We start from the raw sequence: 16757 nt of genomic DNA on the forward strand, positions 1-16757 counted from the left end.
TTTTAATTGGGTGGAGTCGATTAGAGCCTAAAATTGTTAGATTCAGTGAGTAAATTGCAGAGGTACACGTGACTAGAACTCTAGAAGTTCTATCCCTTCTTTGACAACCCATGAAGAGAAGTCTGCCATCCTTCCTTCTAAAACACTACTTCACACAATCTACTGAAAAGTTTAGTCGTTCCAACTGATCACCCCAGGAGTCTGTCGGATTTTAACATGCCTGGTATGTAACGAAGAGTCTTACGGCCGCTTAATTGGCTGAAGAGTGCTCGTTTGAACACTCGTTCTTGATTGTCACATGTAAATATGGCAGCAATCAGTCAACAAATGATTTTGTCGGCTGCTTGGATCTTTTTTGCGGCCAAAAAAGATAATTTGTTGGCAACACATTCCGATGTGCTGCTGACTAAACTGTGTGGGGGACGAACGATCGTTCATCTAAATTGCCAGACATAATTATTTAAAGGGGTTACCAGCCTAATGTGACGATCTGGCTACATGCGTTGCGTTACGGAGATAACTAACAATTCGGCTTAGTTTGGTTAAAGTCGTCAGACATGTAAGCAACTATCAGATGAAGTAGATACCTTTTATATTAGTTACACTTCAGTTGTGATGTCTTCTGCGTCTAGTATCCAAATATCAACTTAAATGAAGGATCAGGTCCAGCATGTTGTACATGTACACCATAGTTTTTTTTTTGGGGTTTTTTTTTTGGCGGGGGGGGGGGCAAAATAATATTGTGTATGTACATACATCATTTTATATAATGAAATCCTTCCGGTCACATAATAAAAAATCCGAATTTTTACCTGAAAATACTTGTGCTTTACAGTATTGGTCAGTTCACACAGCATTTTTTGATGCGGAAACTGCTGGGATCAGTGCCATGAAATGCCCCAATTGGCCTCCATTGATTTCAATGGGAGGCAAAAGCTGTTTTTATTTTTTTTTCTTCCAGGCAGCTTTTGCCTGTTTACAGAAAAAGTCTCTTGGAGCGGTTTCCTCCTCTGACCTTCTATTGAAAATGAGTGGGAGGCTGAAAAAAATGGCAGCACTCCTTTTGGAGTGTTTTTTGGCCTTGTTTTTGCATTCGATTCATACTGAAAAAAAGCTTAATAAAAATGCTAACATTTCAAAATCTGCCGTAAAATTCCGGAAGGAACTAAGAGAGATTTTTATTTATGCCTGATAAAAAACACTGTAAACCCCTCCCTATGGCAGCGATTCTTATGAATTTTATGTTGCACGAGTTGTACATGCTTTTTGGACTTGAAGATTTCCGTTGAAAAAATTAGATATACGTTTGATCTCTTTAGAAGTACAGTAAAAAATAGTGTAGTACATTGTTAGGCCCCATTCACACGAACGTGCTTTTGTGGCCGCAATTCCCTCCGAAAATCCACGGGAGAATTGCGGCCCCATTCATTTCTAGACCGCAGAAAGAGAACGGACATGTCTTATTACGGCCGTGTTCTGCGGTCCAGGCTCATAGAAAATAATGCACGCGGCCATGTGCACTGCCTTTGATATGCGGGCGGCTCGCGGGTGTCACTCTGTGGCCGGCCGACCCGAAAATCACGGCCGTGCACGAGGCCTTAGCCAGAAACAATATGCAATGTTGTATACTTTTTGTCTTTTTTGACACAAAAGTATAGTAGGTATGATACCTTTATTGGCTAACCATAAAAATTATATATGAAGCTTTCAGAGCACAGAGGCTCCTTCTTCAGGGAGTTTACATATGAATGACTTCAAAAAAAGCCCAACATTTAAGATGTTACACAAAGACAATTAGTTCATGAGGTGATACATTGTTAAGATAAGCCGTGGCAATAAAACTGAGGTTATAGGGTTGATGATTTAGGAGTTAAAGGGAATGTGTCGCTATACATTTTTTATTTATTTTTTTGTTAGTTAAACAATTATTATTTAAGTGATTACACACTGTTTTCATTTTTTCACTAGTCAGGAAATATAAATTAGTTTCTAATTTATAACATTTCCATGTGCTGGCCACTAGAGGGAGCAGTTCCCAAAAATTGCAGCATGGTCAATGTGGTAAAGCAACCTCATTGCTTTATGCTGCCAATTTGGGGTGGACACACTCTCTTCTAGTGTCCTCACACAATCCCCCCTCCCTTATTCTGGCTAGTGCAGGGAGAAGGTAGGGTTTGAATCTTCAAACCTCCTACACTGTGTGCTGCCATTTTCTGAGAGACTGCACAGTGTAGGAGGATTAGATACAGGGCTCAGCAGACAGTATCACACGAACATAATAAGTAAAAGTAGGGAAGATTTCTCCAGCTCACCTTGTAGAAGTTGTGTATATTATGGATAGTAATCCTGGCGCTCGGATCCTCGTGGTGGCACACGGAAAAACTTGTTGTTTTGTAGGAAAGGATGGTTGGATCCAGCGCTGACAGAGGTTAAAAGGAAACTTTTTCCAAGTTTTAACTGAGTTGCTTCATTCTAAGCCATGAATAAGGACGGAGACACCATCCGAAACGCGTAGGCTACCTACCTCTAAACCTATCATTGCAAGATATATTACATACGCTAATGAAAATCTTCTTTAAACGAAGAACTATTAAAACTTGGAAAAAGTTTCCTTTTAACCTCTGTCAGCGCTGGATCCAACCATCCTTTCCTACACGAACATAATACACACATCACATACACGAACATAAATTACCTACTCCTGCCTCCGCTCCTATTCCTTGCGCTTTTGCTTCCTTGAACATATGGCCGGAAGTCGTCATCTTACTGTACGGCAGCGGCTTCTGGTCCACATGAAAATGCCGCAGAATTTCGCTCTGCGAACGAGCTTCGTTTTGGTCATTGTGTGGGAGCGGCGCATGCGCCGTTCCCACACACACGGCGTACACTGCAGAGAATTGAACGCCTCCCGTTCGCATTCTCTATGGGGTTGTATGTGCCGTATTCCACCTCTGTATGTGTCGTTAATCGACACATACAGAGATTTTAAAAAAAATGGCAGCCCCCATTGAGAAGTAAAAATACGAACAAAGTCAAAAGTAGAACACGAGAACACAAAATTTGTTATCATATTAAAAGCAATATCATTAAAAAAAAATTCATGACACCTTCCCTTTAAGGCATCTGGAGTCAGTCTGATGGGGGACGTGACGTGCGTCCATGTAGTGGCTCATAAATCCTGGTGTTAGATTGAGGCCTCGTGTCAATGACCTGGAATTTTATCATCATCTTGAATTCCCAAATTTTTCTTTCGCTGTTGTTCTTAAAATGACCCTTCAGTATTAGGACCTTTTAAATCTGCCAAACTGTGATCAGGTCCAGAGAAGTGTTTTCCCATGGGTGTATCCACCTCCTGTTTTATTGTATGTCTGTGAAGATTCATCTTGGTTTGTAGTTTTTGTTTCTCCAATGTAGATTCCTTTATTGATGCCCCTTGTACACAGGATCATGTACACTACATTGGGGGATGTACAGGAGAACATCTTAAATGTTGTGCTTTTTTCTAAGTCGTTCATTTGTAAACTTGCCTGAAGAAGGGGCCTGTGTGCTCTGAAAGCTTCGTATATAATTTTTATTCTTAGCTGATAAAGGTATCATACCTACTATACTTTTGTCTTTTTTGACACACAAGTATTTAATATTTCATATCTCTTTAGAAGAAAACCCCACTGCTGAAAATGGTAAAGCATTGTAATATAAGCAGTGACTTTTATTATGCGAATAATAATATACATAAGTAATCAGTGTTTGTATGGGAGCGAATTTCCTAAAATCTAGTGTCATGACCGGTTTGGGTACAGCTGTCCCGTCCCCCCACCCACTGTTGATACTGCCTGGAAGTTTACATTAAACAAACATTTGCAGCGCCTGTCCATTCAGCCGGTAATCCTTCATATGCCTTGTCATACCCATGTGCAAGCGTTCACTAGTGCACATAAAGCACCCATTAGTCTAAAGGTCCTTACAATTCAGAGTTGAATTATGTGAGGTGTCAGGTTCGGGTAACTTTTAGGCCTTGTTCACATCTGCCATAGAGTCTCCGATAGGGGCCTCCGTTGCAGATTCAGCTGAGATTAAGAGAAACAATAGCGCAGCATGCTACACTATTGTTTCCGGTAAAACCACGGACACTCCGACAGAATCCATTAGGGTATGTTCACACGCACTGTTTTCAGACGTAATTCGGGCGTTTTATGCCTCGAATTACGCCTGAAAAAAACATCTCCATTACGCCTACAAACATCTGCCCATTGCTTTCAATGGGTTTTACGATGTTCTGTTCCCACGAGGGGTAATTTTACGTGTCGCTGTCAAGACAGCGCGTGAAAAGACGCCCGCGTCAAAGAAGTGCATATCACTTCTTGGGACGTTTTTTGGAGACGTTTTTCATTGACTTCATTGAAAAACAGCTCCAATAACGTCCGTGAAAAACGAGAGTTGTTAAAAAAAAACGTCTGAAAATCAGGAGCTGTTTTCAGGCGAAAACAGCTCCGTAATTTCAGACGTATTTTGCTACTGCGTGTGAACATACCCTTAAAGTCAATGGGTTCCGTCGGCTGCCGGTGGAGTCTGTGGTGCAATGGAGCAATCATCTTGTTTTCCCTTGTTTTGCTCCTCTGACGGAGCAGAATAACGGAAAGACAGGACGCAGGTTTGAACTCAGCCTTAGATAATATTTTTAATCCAATGAGTCCAACAGCCGAAATAATATCTGGAAAAGAAAATCCGCCTGGTTGGATCTGCCTTATTTTCCCTTTGTATGTGCTTAGCAGCTCTGAAATTTTAATATCCCTTCCTGTTATAAGTTTGTCTCATATTGTTTGTAATACATTTTCTGGCTGTACTTTATAATAGGAGTAACAAATGTATAAAATTGCCCAAAAAATTTATTTTATACGTAGTGCCTTTTTTGTGTGTATTTTATTTTTTCGTTGTTAATAAGTAACATTTATTAAAAGAATCTTACAATAATGTGCACTCTTTCTTTTTATTACAGGTGCTTCGCAGGGTGGAGCTCCCCAGGGACCCCAGACAGGTGCTACACCAGGCTCAACCCAGGGTCCACCTGGCCCACACCAAGGGCATCCAAACTCATCCCAGGGCCCTCCACAAATTATTTCAGGTTCATCCCAAGGTCCTCCAATTCAGTCCCATTCTCCTCTGTCTGGGCCACCCCAGGGTCCTCCCACAGGAGCGCCACCAGGGCCTTTAATTGGATTGCAGAGTCCATCAACAGGTCTTCTGGGAGCAAGACCAGGTCTTATACCATTGCAAAGACCACCAGGAGTGCCCACACCTCACATGCAAAGGTTTCCTGGAATGCCACATAGACCAATGCTGCCTCACATGGGACACAGAGGTCCTCCTCCTGGGCCAGGTGGTTATGGAATGCCACCACCACATGGGATGAGAGGTCCTTATCCACCTCAGGGCCATTTTGTAAGGCAGCCAGGACATGGGGGTCCAGAAGATAGAGAAGGCAGACCATTTAGGAATGAAAGGCGTGGATTTATTCCTGACAGACTTGCGTTTAATCCTGACAGAGGTGTTAGGCATGGATTTAATCCTGATAGAAATGAAAGAATTATGTTTAATCCTGAAACAGATGATGGATTTAATCCTGAGATGGATGAGGAGCAGGAGTTAAATCCAGAGCTGGATGAGGGTCAAGTATTTAATTCTGAAATGGAAGAGGAGCAAGGTTTCAATCCAGACAGACCAGAATTTAATACTGATAGGCAGGGTTTCCGCCCCGACAGGCCAGGTTTTCATCCTGAACGACAGGGCTTTAATCCAGAAAGACAAGGATTCCATCCAGATAGAAATGACCGTCCAGGATTTCTTCCTGATAGAGAAAGGGAGCGGTTTGGTAGAAGGCCATTTGGGAACCGTATTGAGGATGAGCGAGAACATTTTGGTAGCCGATTTGAAGAACGGGATCACGAGCGACCAGGGCGTGGTAGAAGAAACTGGGGCAGAGGAAGTCCTGATCGTGATAGACATAGGGACATGGAGGAGAGAAATAGGTGGTCAGTGGGGCGAGAAAGGGAGCCCAGAAGGGTACTACTTGATTTTCCCGACATTCGAAAGCCAAGTACAAATGAGAACCACGAGCCTGTAAGTGGTAAACCTGAAAATCCAGAAATTGAGAAAGCTGAACCTAAAGAGCAAAAACCTGCTGAAGAGAAAACCTCTAAAATGTCGCCATCTTCTGACCCAGCAAAAAAAGAATCCGGATCTACATAAGAAGCTGCACGATAAGGGTCGGGTGAGGGATAATCTTGTTGTGTAGAGCTTCAGAGTTGTAAAATATGCTGTAAAATATTTGCTTTTGCTGTATGCCATCCTGTTATAGTTTCTCAAGAATTGTAAACTAATTGGCTTTCCTTCTACTTAAATGGTTACGAAAAGCTCCAACATATGTTATTAAAAAAAATCAAGCCTCCTATGTTTTGCTGTAGCTTTTTAAATATCTTCTTTAAAAAGTTTACAGATCATTTTTTCGTTTTAAATAGGGGAAGCACCTTTTATCCCTTGGAAACATTAGGGGTGTTTTTAATAAACTCTATTTTCGTAACAAATTTTGTGTGATTCTTAGTTTCGGGGAAGAGAGGTAAATGGATATGGCCTTTCACCTATTATTCAAAAACATTGTGCCTTATTTATCAAAACTGTCAAATGTGAAAACTGGTCCTGTTGCCAATACCAACCAATCAGAGCCCAGCTTTCATTTCCTATCACCTCTCCTCACATGTCTGTTTTAGTAAATAATTGTGTTCCCCATAAAATACAAATTGTGGAGCATTTTTTCTTTCAGTTCTGTTTATTCATAAATATCTAGCGAGAAATAACATCAGGGTAAGGCCACACGGAGCGGCCCTGACGTGGTCGCAACGCAGCCAACAACCGCGCTGGCACTATGTAGGAGCGGCTGTCAAATACCTCGTTAAGGGGTATTCCGGTTACATGCGCACTGCCGCACCATTCATTCTCTATGGGAGCGCCGGATACAGCCGAGTGCAATGTTCGCCTTTTTCCGGCGTTGCCATAGAGGATATGAATAGGAGGTAAGTTGTTGTAACTTGCATAATCGTGCGGCCATAAAGAGTGTATTCATGGCCGCATGATTTTGCAGATTGGATTAACCTTTACTACACACCATTACTGCCTTGATTACCTGCGGTCGACACAGGATCAGTTTGGGAGCATCTACGAGCACCTACAGCATGCGGATTAATCAGATATCAACTTGCATCAACTAAACGCAACCAAAGCGTGGTAGTTATGAGGTGAGCGAAACTTTTGGTAATATTTTTTCTATTTTTGTTAGTAAATAAGGCCCATTGAGTTCAGTCATAGGAGCTTGTTTTAAGCCGATTGTCAGTGTTTAGGTTCCACAAATACATTTGAGCATATTTTCACACTACTCTGACCCCCAAAATCTGCTCTGGCATCTTTTCCAGCCCAAACGACGCTATAAAGGTGCACTTCTGCATAAAAAAACACTATTGTAGGGTGAATCCCTACATTACCAGAGATTTTATGTGAATTTCCATTGTATATAGACTTTACAAATTCATTATGGACGTATTATCACAGCATACGAATTTACAAAGCAATCACAGGCAGTTGTGTTTCCATACGATGACCGATAGCAAGCAATCCAAAGATTCAAGAATTCAAGCCCTATATTGGTGTAACACACTCACTTCAACATATCAACCTGTACACTGAAGTTCATCACAGACCATTTATCATGTCTTGGATGCAATAAAGCAAATTATGCAGTGAAAGGACTCCCGGTTTTACCCCTTATGTTCGTTTTGTGTGGTGTGTATTGGCTCCTCCAGTTGCCAGGAGCTGTAAGGGTATGTTCACACAAAAACTCAAGAGAAAACAGCTCCTGATTTTCAAATGTTTTTTCTGCCACTCGCGATTTTCGCAGCGTTTTTTTTACGGCCGTTTTTGGAGCTTTTTAAAATAGTCTATGGAAAACGGCTCCAAAAACGTCCCAAGAAGTGTCCTGCACCTCTTTTTCGCGGCTGTATTTTTACGCATTAAAAAAACGCTCCATCGGAACAGAACACCGTTTTCCCATTGAAATCAATGGGCAGATGTTTAGAGGCGTTCTGCTTCCGATTTTTCGGGCGTTTACAGGCCGAAAATAGGCCGTGTGAACATACCCGAACAGTGTCCTCTTGTGCCCGGTAAACCCTGTGCTTACGTATTCTACGTGTGCTTTTTTTTTCCAAAATATTTTTGGGGGGTTTTTCGGAAAAATATAACCAGTACAAAGAACAATCGTTGCAGTGTGATTATAATCATACAAAGTAACATACATGCAAGGTACATCTTGACAAAAGAGAACCATAAAATGTACAAAAGAGAACAGGGTACAGACTGTAATCCATAAAGAGTCGTATCTAGGCCAGTATCCGTAAAGAAACCAGAAAAGGAAAAGCATATTTATATAGACTACGCAATAGCTGAGCGGGAAATGTGAAACTTGAGTGTCATATGCAAATTCATTATCCATCAAGGTACAGATATTCCAGTACATGTTGTAGGTATAAAGAGCCAGGAGAGTTGGGCTAGGTTAGATTAGGGTTGGAATGCCGATACACGAACATACAGAAAAAAAAATGGCCTTCAAGTGTAGCTAAAAGTTTGACAAATTTCTGACATGTCATAAGTTTGGATTGGTGGGGGTCCGAGCACTGAGACCCCCGCCAATCTCTGGAACTAAGCAGTTGAAGTGCTCGTGTGATCGCTCAGCCGCTTCGTGTCTGTTCGGCTTTTCCCGGAAATAAATGTATCGTGTACGGACTCAATAGAAAGTCTATGAGCTCGTACTCCGATACATCGGCTTTCCGGAAAAAGCCGAACAGACACGAAGCGGCTGAGCGCTCCCACGAGCACTTCACCTGCTTCGTTCCAGCGATTGGTGGGGGTCTCTGTGCTCGGACCCCCACCAATCCAAACTTCTGACATGTCAAACGTTTAGCTACACTTTAAAGTAGCTAGCCACAGTTTGTTACCATTACAAACGCTAGTATAAAGCAACCCAAATCTTTGTGGAAATAGATTTGGCAAGGTAAGTACATACAATGCAGTCATATTTACAACACTTCACTATCCGCTTCTGTGCAAGCAGGGACCTCGGGCCTCCAGGATGACAATGACTTCACGTTCTCAGCTGATAATATAACATGGAAACAAAAAAAAAAAGCTACATTTGAAAGAGGACAAGAATTCAGAAAGGTGCAGTGGAATTTTTCCAAGATTTAGCAGTGGTACTTTGCACAGCTAAGATAATGAGGCCCTAATGTTCCAGCATGAACTGGATTATTGCAAAATCTGGGAACGAGGGTTGAGAACTTTAAAAACATTAGACCAGAAGAGAACTAAAATGGGACACCTCCACCAGGCATGCAAATAAGTACCTCGTGACCATGGCCTCTCCAACAGTTTGTCTGGGTAGCTAGGATTCACTTTAAAAAGGAATAGGCAGCACTCCACAAAATGTCAAAAAGTGAAAATAGATTTTATTCACCCATACGAGAATGTGATGTTTCAGCCCCCATCATGGGCCTTTTTTCAAATGCACACACACACTCTCTCTCTCACTCTCTCTCTCTCTCGAACTCACACTCTCTCTCTCTCTCGAACTCTCAAACTTTTTTTCATATTTCTTTGTGCTGCTCTTCTTTTTGTTTTAGGATTTACTTTAGAGATCTAAGATGGTGTTAAGTGCCATCTGAGTAATATCTTGTGGGACATTTCCCAGTGGGGGACACCTCTGGATATGTATTTGGTCCAATTTAGTGCTGTCTTCTGTGTTCTAAACCCTCCCCAGGTTCATTTCCGATTTGTCCAATATATTTAACAATACAGGGTGGGCCATTTATATGGATACACCTAAATAAAATGGGAATGGTTGGTGATATTAACTTCCTGTTTGTGGCACATTAGTATATGGGAGTGGGAAACTTTTCAAGCTGGGTGTTGACCATGGTGGCCATTTTGAAGTCGGCCATTTTGTATCCAACTTTAGTTTTTTCAATGGGAAGAGGGTCATGTGACACATCAAACTTATCGATAATTTCACAAGAAAAACAATGGTGTGCTTGGTTTTAACGTTACTTTATTCTTTCATGAGTTATTTACAAGTTTCTGACCACTTATAAAATGTGTTCAAAGTGCTGCCCATTGTGTTGGATTGTCAATGCAACCCTCTTCTCCCACTCTTCACACACTGATAGCAACACCGCAGAAGAATACGAGATGTGCAGCAACTGAAACTACGGATACTGGAAGCCTGTGCTAGCATTTCTTCTGCGGTGTTGCTATCAGTGTGTGAAGAGAAATGAGGGAATAGAGATAAGTTAAGGGCAAAATTTTAATAGCTACCGACTTGGGATTAGCACAGATATACTTGCCCCAAGCTGTTTTAGTGGCCTTAAAATTTATGGTAAGAATAGGCTTGGTATGTCTATCAGTATTGCCTATTTTCAATAGAGAATTGCTACGGCTTACTGCGAAATTCTCCCCAATGTGGACCCAAGTCTTCTCGGGTGTATTAGACCACCAAAATATTGCCTGATCTAAAAGAGTGGCCTGATAATTTCTTAAATCAGGGACTCCCATTCCACCCAATTTCCATCCCAGTGCCATGACCTGAAAATTGGGTTCTAAGACAGTGTCCCGACCATGTTAAAGAGGAAATCCATGTAAAAGCAGGAGCAGCAAGTACTTGGAGTACAGCGGGGTCGGTCACGTGAAGAAGAGTCGTATCATAGTCATCAAAGAAGGTTGTGCAACTAGACTTTAGGTCCCCTGGCAGCGCTATGAAAATCTTAGAATCCGCACGATGGGAATGTATATTAGCGAGCGTACTCGGATACTGCAGCGAGTACACTTCTAATCATTTTTGATCCCCACAAAACCCCTTTAATTTCACAAATGACTATAAAGAACCTTCCCTGTTAATCGTGGAGGGTACGCAGAGACGTGGACATTACAGAGTCCTGGATAGATATCATGACTTCCCTTTTTTGCTAGGAAAGGATGCCAAGAAAATATGGGAAAATTTGGAGTCCGTGTACTTGGGTGTATTTTTACTATGAAAATGTGTCTCGATTTTTAAGTAAAAAAATAATTGTTTTGCCCATTTTCCCCCTAAAATAATTTTTAAAATAAACATAATTGGTCCTTAAAAGTCAACATTTTTAATCCCGCACGGTGAACGCCATGAAAAAAATAAATAAACGTTAGAATTTCTTGGTCACTTTACTTTCCAAAAAAATGGAAAGTGATCAAAAAAATCGAATATCCATCAACAAAAGAATAAAGAAATGATCTCAGAATATTCTTTAACAGATTGTTTATATTTTGTAAAAAGTAGTCAAAAATAAAAATAACTATATACACTTTTTATTGCTGAAATTGTATTGACCCGCAGACTAGAGTTAACATGTTGTTTTTACTGCTCAGTGAACGCCGTAAGTACTAAACCCCCCCAAAAATAGCAGAATTGTTTATTTTCAAATTACATTTTTTACATTTCCCAGTGCATTATACAAAACATTAAATAGTGCCATTAACCCCTTAACGCTATGTGATGTAATAGTCTGAGGGTATGTTAACACATTTTATTTTCAGACGTTTTTCGGGCCGTAAACACCAAGAAAAATTGATTAAAATATTGGGGGCTGAACGCCTCCAAACATCTGCCCATTGATTTCAATGGGAAAAATTGGTGTTTCGTTCCCATGAGGCGTTTTTTTTTAAGCGACGTTTGTAAAAACGGAGCATAAAAAAACGTCCCGTAAAAACGAAATGCATGTCACTTCTTGAGCCGTTTTTGGAGCCGTTTTTCATTGTCTCAATAGAAAAACAGCTCCAAAAACGGCCATATCAAAAAATGCCTAATGCATAAAAATTTGCTGTAAATGAGGCGCGGTTTTCCCTTAAACAAGAGCTCTGTATTTTACATTCGGTTTTTGTTAAGCGTGTGAACATACCCTCAGCGTTAACATGGTACTGGGTCTGCAGACACAGTTTTAAAGCAGCGATAGCTTAACGCTATCACTGCTTCAAGGCCAGAACAGGAGCTAGCCTCCGATCCGGCCGATTAACCCCTTAGATGCAGCGCTTAAAAGCGAGCGCTGCATCTATGGTGTTTACAAGCGGATCGGAACCCCACAATGAAATCGCGGGGTTACGATGACTGCTCAGGCAGACCGGAGGCCTAACAATGGCCTCCGTTCTGCCAAGTATGGAAGCCTGCTAGGTCCCGCCCAGAGGCAGGGCCTAAAAGGTGTCCGCCTGCAGTAACAAGATGGTGCACGCTCAGAAGCTGTAACGGCAGGCAACAGCTAGCTCTGATCCATGACAACCCCTTAGATGCCGCGATCAAGGCTTCTGAGTGGTTTGTAGTGATCGCCATCGACACAATGTGATCGGGAGGATGCTGATCTTTGCTATGGCATCTGGAGACCTAACAATGGCCTCCTGGTCTGCCACGTACGATAGCCTATTAGGCTCCGCCCAGAGACGGGACCTAATATTCTTGCTGTCAGTAAATTACTGACAGCTCTAATGCATTGCACTACGTGGGTAGTGCGATGCATTTGAGTAAAGATCAGAGGTTCAGGCCCTCAAGTCCCCTAGTGGGACAAAAAAAAAAAGTTGAATAAAAGTGTAAAGAAAAGTTTCAAGTTAATAAAAACAAACACTGCCTTTTTTCCTATAATAAGTCTTTTATTATAGGAAAAATATGAAACCGTAAAAGTACACATATTTGGTATCGCATGTCCGTAACGACCCCAACTATAAAACTATAATGTTATTTTTCCTACACGGTGAACACCGCAAAATACATAAATCAAAAACAATGCCATAATCGCTATTTTATTATCACCACCCCTCTCAAAACATGGAATAAAAAGTAATGTCCCATGTACCCCAAAATAGTACCAATAAAAACTACAACCCGTCCCGCAATAAACAAGCCCTTACACCGTTCTGGCTAATATAGCCACACAAAATGTGCAGAGTGTCCAAAAGCACATCAGATCGGGCACCATTTATCAGTGCGACATCGGCCGCTTATCTCTGAAATATTATTTATTTACTCCATTATTATACCCTGATGTACTCCGCACAGATTACATATACCTTGATGTACTCGCACAGCTTACATATGCCCCCACATTATAAACTGAAATACCAGTAATACTCAAACAGTACTACTGCCAAGCAAAATCTGCGCTTGAAAAGCCAAAAGCCGCTCCCTCCCTTCTGAACCCTACAGTGTGCCCAAATAGCCGTTTACGTCCACATATATGGCATCACCATACCCGGGAGCACCCGAGTAACATTTTACGAGGTGTGTGTCTTTGGTGGCACAAACTGGGCACAACATATTGTCCACTAAAATGGCATATCAGTGGAAAATTGTAATTTTCACTTTGCACCATCCGCTGCGCATTAATTACTAATGAAAAAAACACCTGTGGGTGCAAAATGCTCACTGCACCCCTTAAAATGCCTTAAGGGATGTAGTTTCCAAAATAAGGGTCACTACTTGGGGGTTTGTTTCACTATTTGACCTCGGAGCCCTGCAATTGTGGGCCAATGCTGTGAAAATTACCAAAATAGACCTCAAATGCGCATGTTTCTCTTCACTTCTGAGCCCTGTCATATGTCCAGGCAAATGATAAATGCCTTGAGAGGTGTAGTTTCCAAAATGGGGTTACTTCTTGTGGGCTTCCACTGTACTCTGGTACCTTGGGGTTTTGCAAAAGCGACATGGCGCCCAAAACCAATACAGCAAAATCTGCATGCCAAATAGCGCTCCTGCCTTTCTGAGCCCAGCCGTGTGTCCAAACAGCAGTTTCTGATCACATGTGGGGTATTGCCGTGCTCTGGAGAAATTGCTTTACAAATGTTGGGGCGCTTTTTCTCCTTTATCCCTTGTGAAAATCAAAAAATTCAACTTTTTACTGGAAAAAATGTTGATGTTCATTTCTATGGCCTAATTCCAATAAATTCTGCAAAAGAACAGTGGAGTCTAAATGCTCACTATACTCCTAGATAGATTCCTTAAGGGGTGTAGTTTCCCAAATGGGGTCACTTTTGGGGGGTCCCCACTGTTTTGGCCCTGCAGGCACTTTGCAAATGTGACATGGCACTCGAAAACCATTCCAGCTAAATTTGAGCTCCAAAGTGCACTCCTTCCCTTTTGAGCCCTGCCGTGTGTCCAAACAGCAGTTTATGACTGACCACTTATGGGGTATTGCCGTAATCGGGAGAAATTGCTTTTCAAATGTTGGGGTGCTTTTTCTCCTTTATTCCTTGTAAAACTTGAAAATGTCCATGTTTTATCAGAAAAAAATTTAGCTTTTCAATTTCACAGCCTAATTCCACTAAATTCAGCAAATAATCTGTGGGGTCAAAATGCTCACTATACCCCTCGATAAATTCCTTGAGGGGTGTAATTTGCCAAATGGGGTCACTTTTGGGGGGCTTCCACTGATTTGGTCCCTCAGGGGCTTTGCAAATGTGACATGGCACCCGAAAACGATTGCAGCAAAACTTGAGCTCAAAAAGCCAAATGGTTCTCCTTTTCTTCTGAGCCCTGCCGTGTGTCCAAGCAGTAGCTTATTACCAAATATGGGGTATTGCCGTAATCGGGAGAAATTGCTGTTCAAATGTTGGGGTGTTTTTTTTATCCTTTATGCCTTTTAAAAATTGAATTCATTTTCACGGCTTCATTCCACTACATTCAGCAAAAAAAACTGGGGTCAAAATGCTCACTATACCCTTTCATAAATTTCTTGAGAGGTGTAGTCTGCCGAAAGGTGTCTTTTTGGGGATGTTTCCACTGTTTTGGCATCACAAGACCTCTTCAAACCTGACATGGTGCCTAAAATATATTCTAATAAAAGGAAGGCCCCAAAATCATCTAGGTGCTCCTCTGCTTCTGAGGCCTGCATTTCAGTCCATTAGCACACTAAAGCCACATGTGGGATATTTCTAAAAACTGTAGAATCTGGGCAATAAATATTGAGTATACGTTTCTCTGGTAAAACCTTCTGTGTTACAGAAAAAAAAGGATTAAATATGAATTTCTGCAAAAAAAATAAAATGTTTACATTTCACCTCTAATTTGCTGTAATTCTTGTGAAACGCCTAAAGGGTTCCGGATAGACCGACTCATTTTAGGAACTGGAAGTTGAATGACAACCTTCTGAATGACACTGTTTGTATGACGGCATTGAGAGTCTCTATTCAGTCCTTCCTTCACAATCACATGGCTGATACAACGGCCTTACCATTTCAATGGGAGACTTTGAAGTGTGTGTTGAGAGGGGTTCTCATTCAACAAGGGTCCCGCTTAAAGAAAGAAAAATGTATAAATATGACGAAACTGTTGGATAGGATTACAATTCTTGAATGTCAACATAAACATTCTCAAACCTCTACACTCTCAGAACTTGAGAATACGAGAACTCAACTCAGGGTACTTCTTGATCAATCCTACACTAGATATAGAGACAGGAATCGTAAATTCTTTTATGAATTTGCTGACAAGTGTGGACGACCTCTTGCAAGGGCGCTGCATCCCAGGTCACAGTCTGCTTATATCCCAAAATTAAACACTGCTTCAGGACAAGTGGTTTCTGATGCTAAGGACATTGCAACATGCTTTCAACAATACTGTTCGTCTCTGTATAACAATGTCAGGGTAAAACTTCCTTCTCCCTGTTATTTCACACCCCTGTGAATTGAAAAGTGAATGCATGCATGGAAAAAAGTACACCACACAGACAAGTTGGTAGACATCTTTCCCTCAGTCAAGTAGGAAGTGAACTAACTTTATTTGAACAAAGAAACACAAAAGTTCCCTCCCTAGAGATATGGGACGTGCTTAAGCCCCATTGGCTCCTCAACTGTAAGTTCTTCTGTAGACTCCTCTTGCATTCCAGGGGCGGTGTCTTCCATAGGCGTGTTTCTCATACAGACTCCATCTTGTTTCATTTACAAATCTTTGTGTAATATACTGATATTTTGTTTATATAAAGTAATAATGTTTTTGCAAACAATATACATGGTAATGATCCCTGACAGTCCCCCCTAAAAATATTATTACTCTATCCCTGAGTCTTGCCTAGCAACCTACCACTGACCACTCGAACCAGGCGGGTAGGGGTTTTGATTTCTTCACGAGCTTGAGACGAGCTACTCCTGATGAGTAACCCCCCTTTGTACCTGGACTTCCAAGGTTTCAGAGTGCTCCTAACTTTCCCTATTCTCCTCAGGATACAGGATGGTTGTCTTGGTATAATCTACAAACCGCTGCTGGTTGTAATATATATATAATTAATCCAGTCTACATTTTATTAATGGTAATAATTGTCGCACTGTCACTTACTGTCCTAATGGGACTTTTACCCCTGCAGACACAACAGGTCATGGGCAGCATCTTCCCCAAACCTAAAGACCCCCGGGTAACATAACCTCCGGGCTCTCATTGCTGCCATGTACTTCTTACATATGAGTGACAACAACCAGTGACCTCCACATAAACCTCCTCAGATTGTACTTTTCAGCACCGTGGCGTATTTACACACATTATAATTATAAACCTCAGACAATATAAACAATAGGGCCTCAACTAATAATATAATGCTATCACCAATCTCATGCTATCACCCTCAGGTTTTGGGTCCCATCAGTTCATTGCCAGTCCT

General features: G+C 41.4%; 1 protein-coding gene across 1 annotated transcript in view; it reads left to right on the top strand.

Annotated features, from left to right (window-relative positions):
- The window catches only part of SCAF4 (SR-related CTD associated factor 4), a 176884-nt gene extending 170153 nt beyond the window's left edge, over positions 1-6731 (top strand). The window contains exon 20 of the mRNA XM_075854538.1: positions 4997-6731. Coding sequence (XP_075710653.1) covers positions 4997-6246 — 1250 coding nt within the window. The 3' untranslated portion in view covers positions 6247-6731. The remainder of the gene's footprint in view (positions 1-4996) is intronic.
- The last annotated feature ends 10026 nt before the right edge of the window (positions 6732-16757 follow it).

Source organism: Rhinoderma darwinii, chromosome 2 (assembly GCF_050947455.1).
Source record: "Rhinoderma darwinii isolate aRhiDar2 chromosome 2, aRhiDar2.hap1, whole genome shotgun sequence".
Classification (NCBI taxonomy): Eukaryota; Metazoa; Chordata; class Amphibia; order Anura; family Rhinodermatidae; genus Rhinoderma; species Rhinoderma darwinii.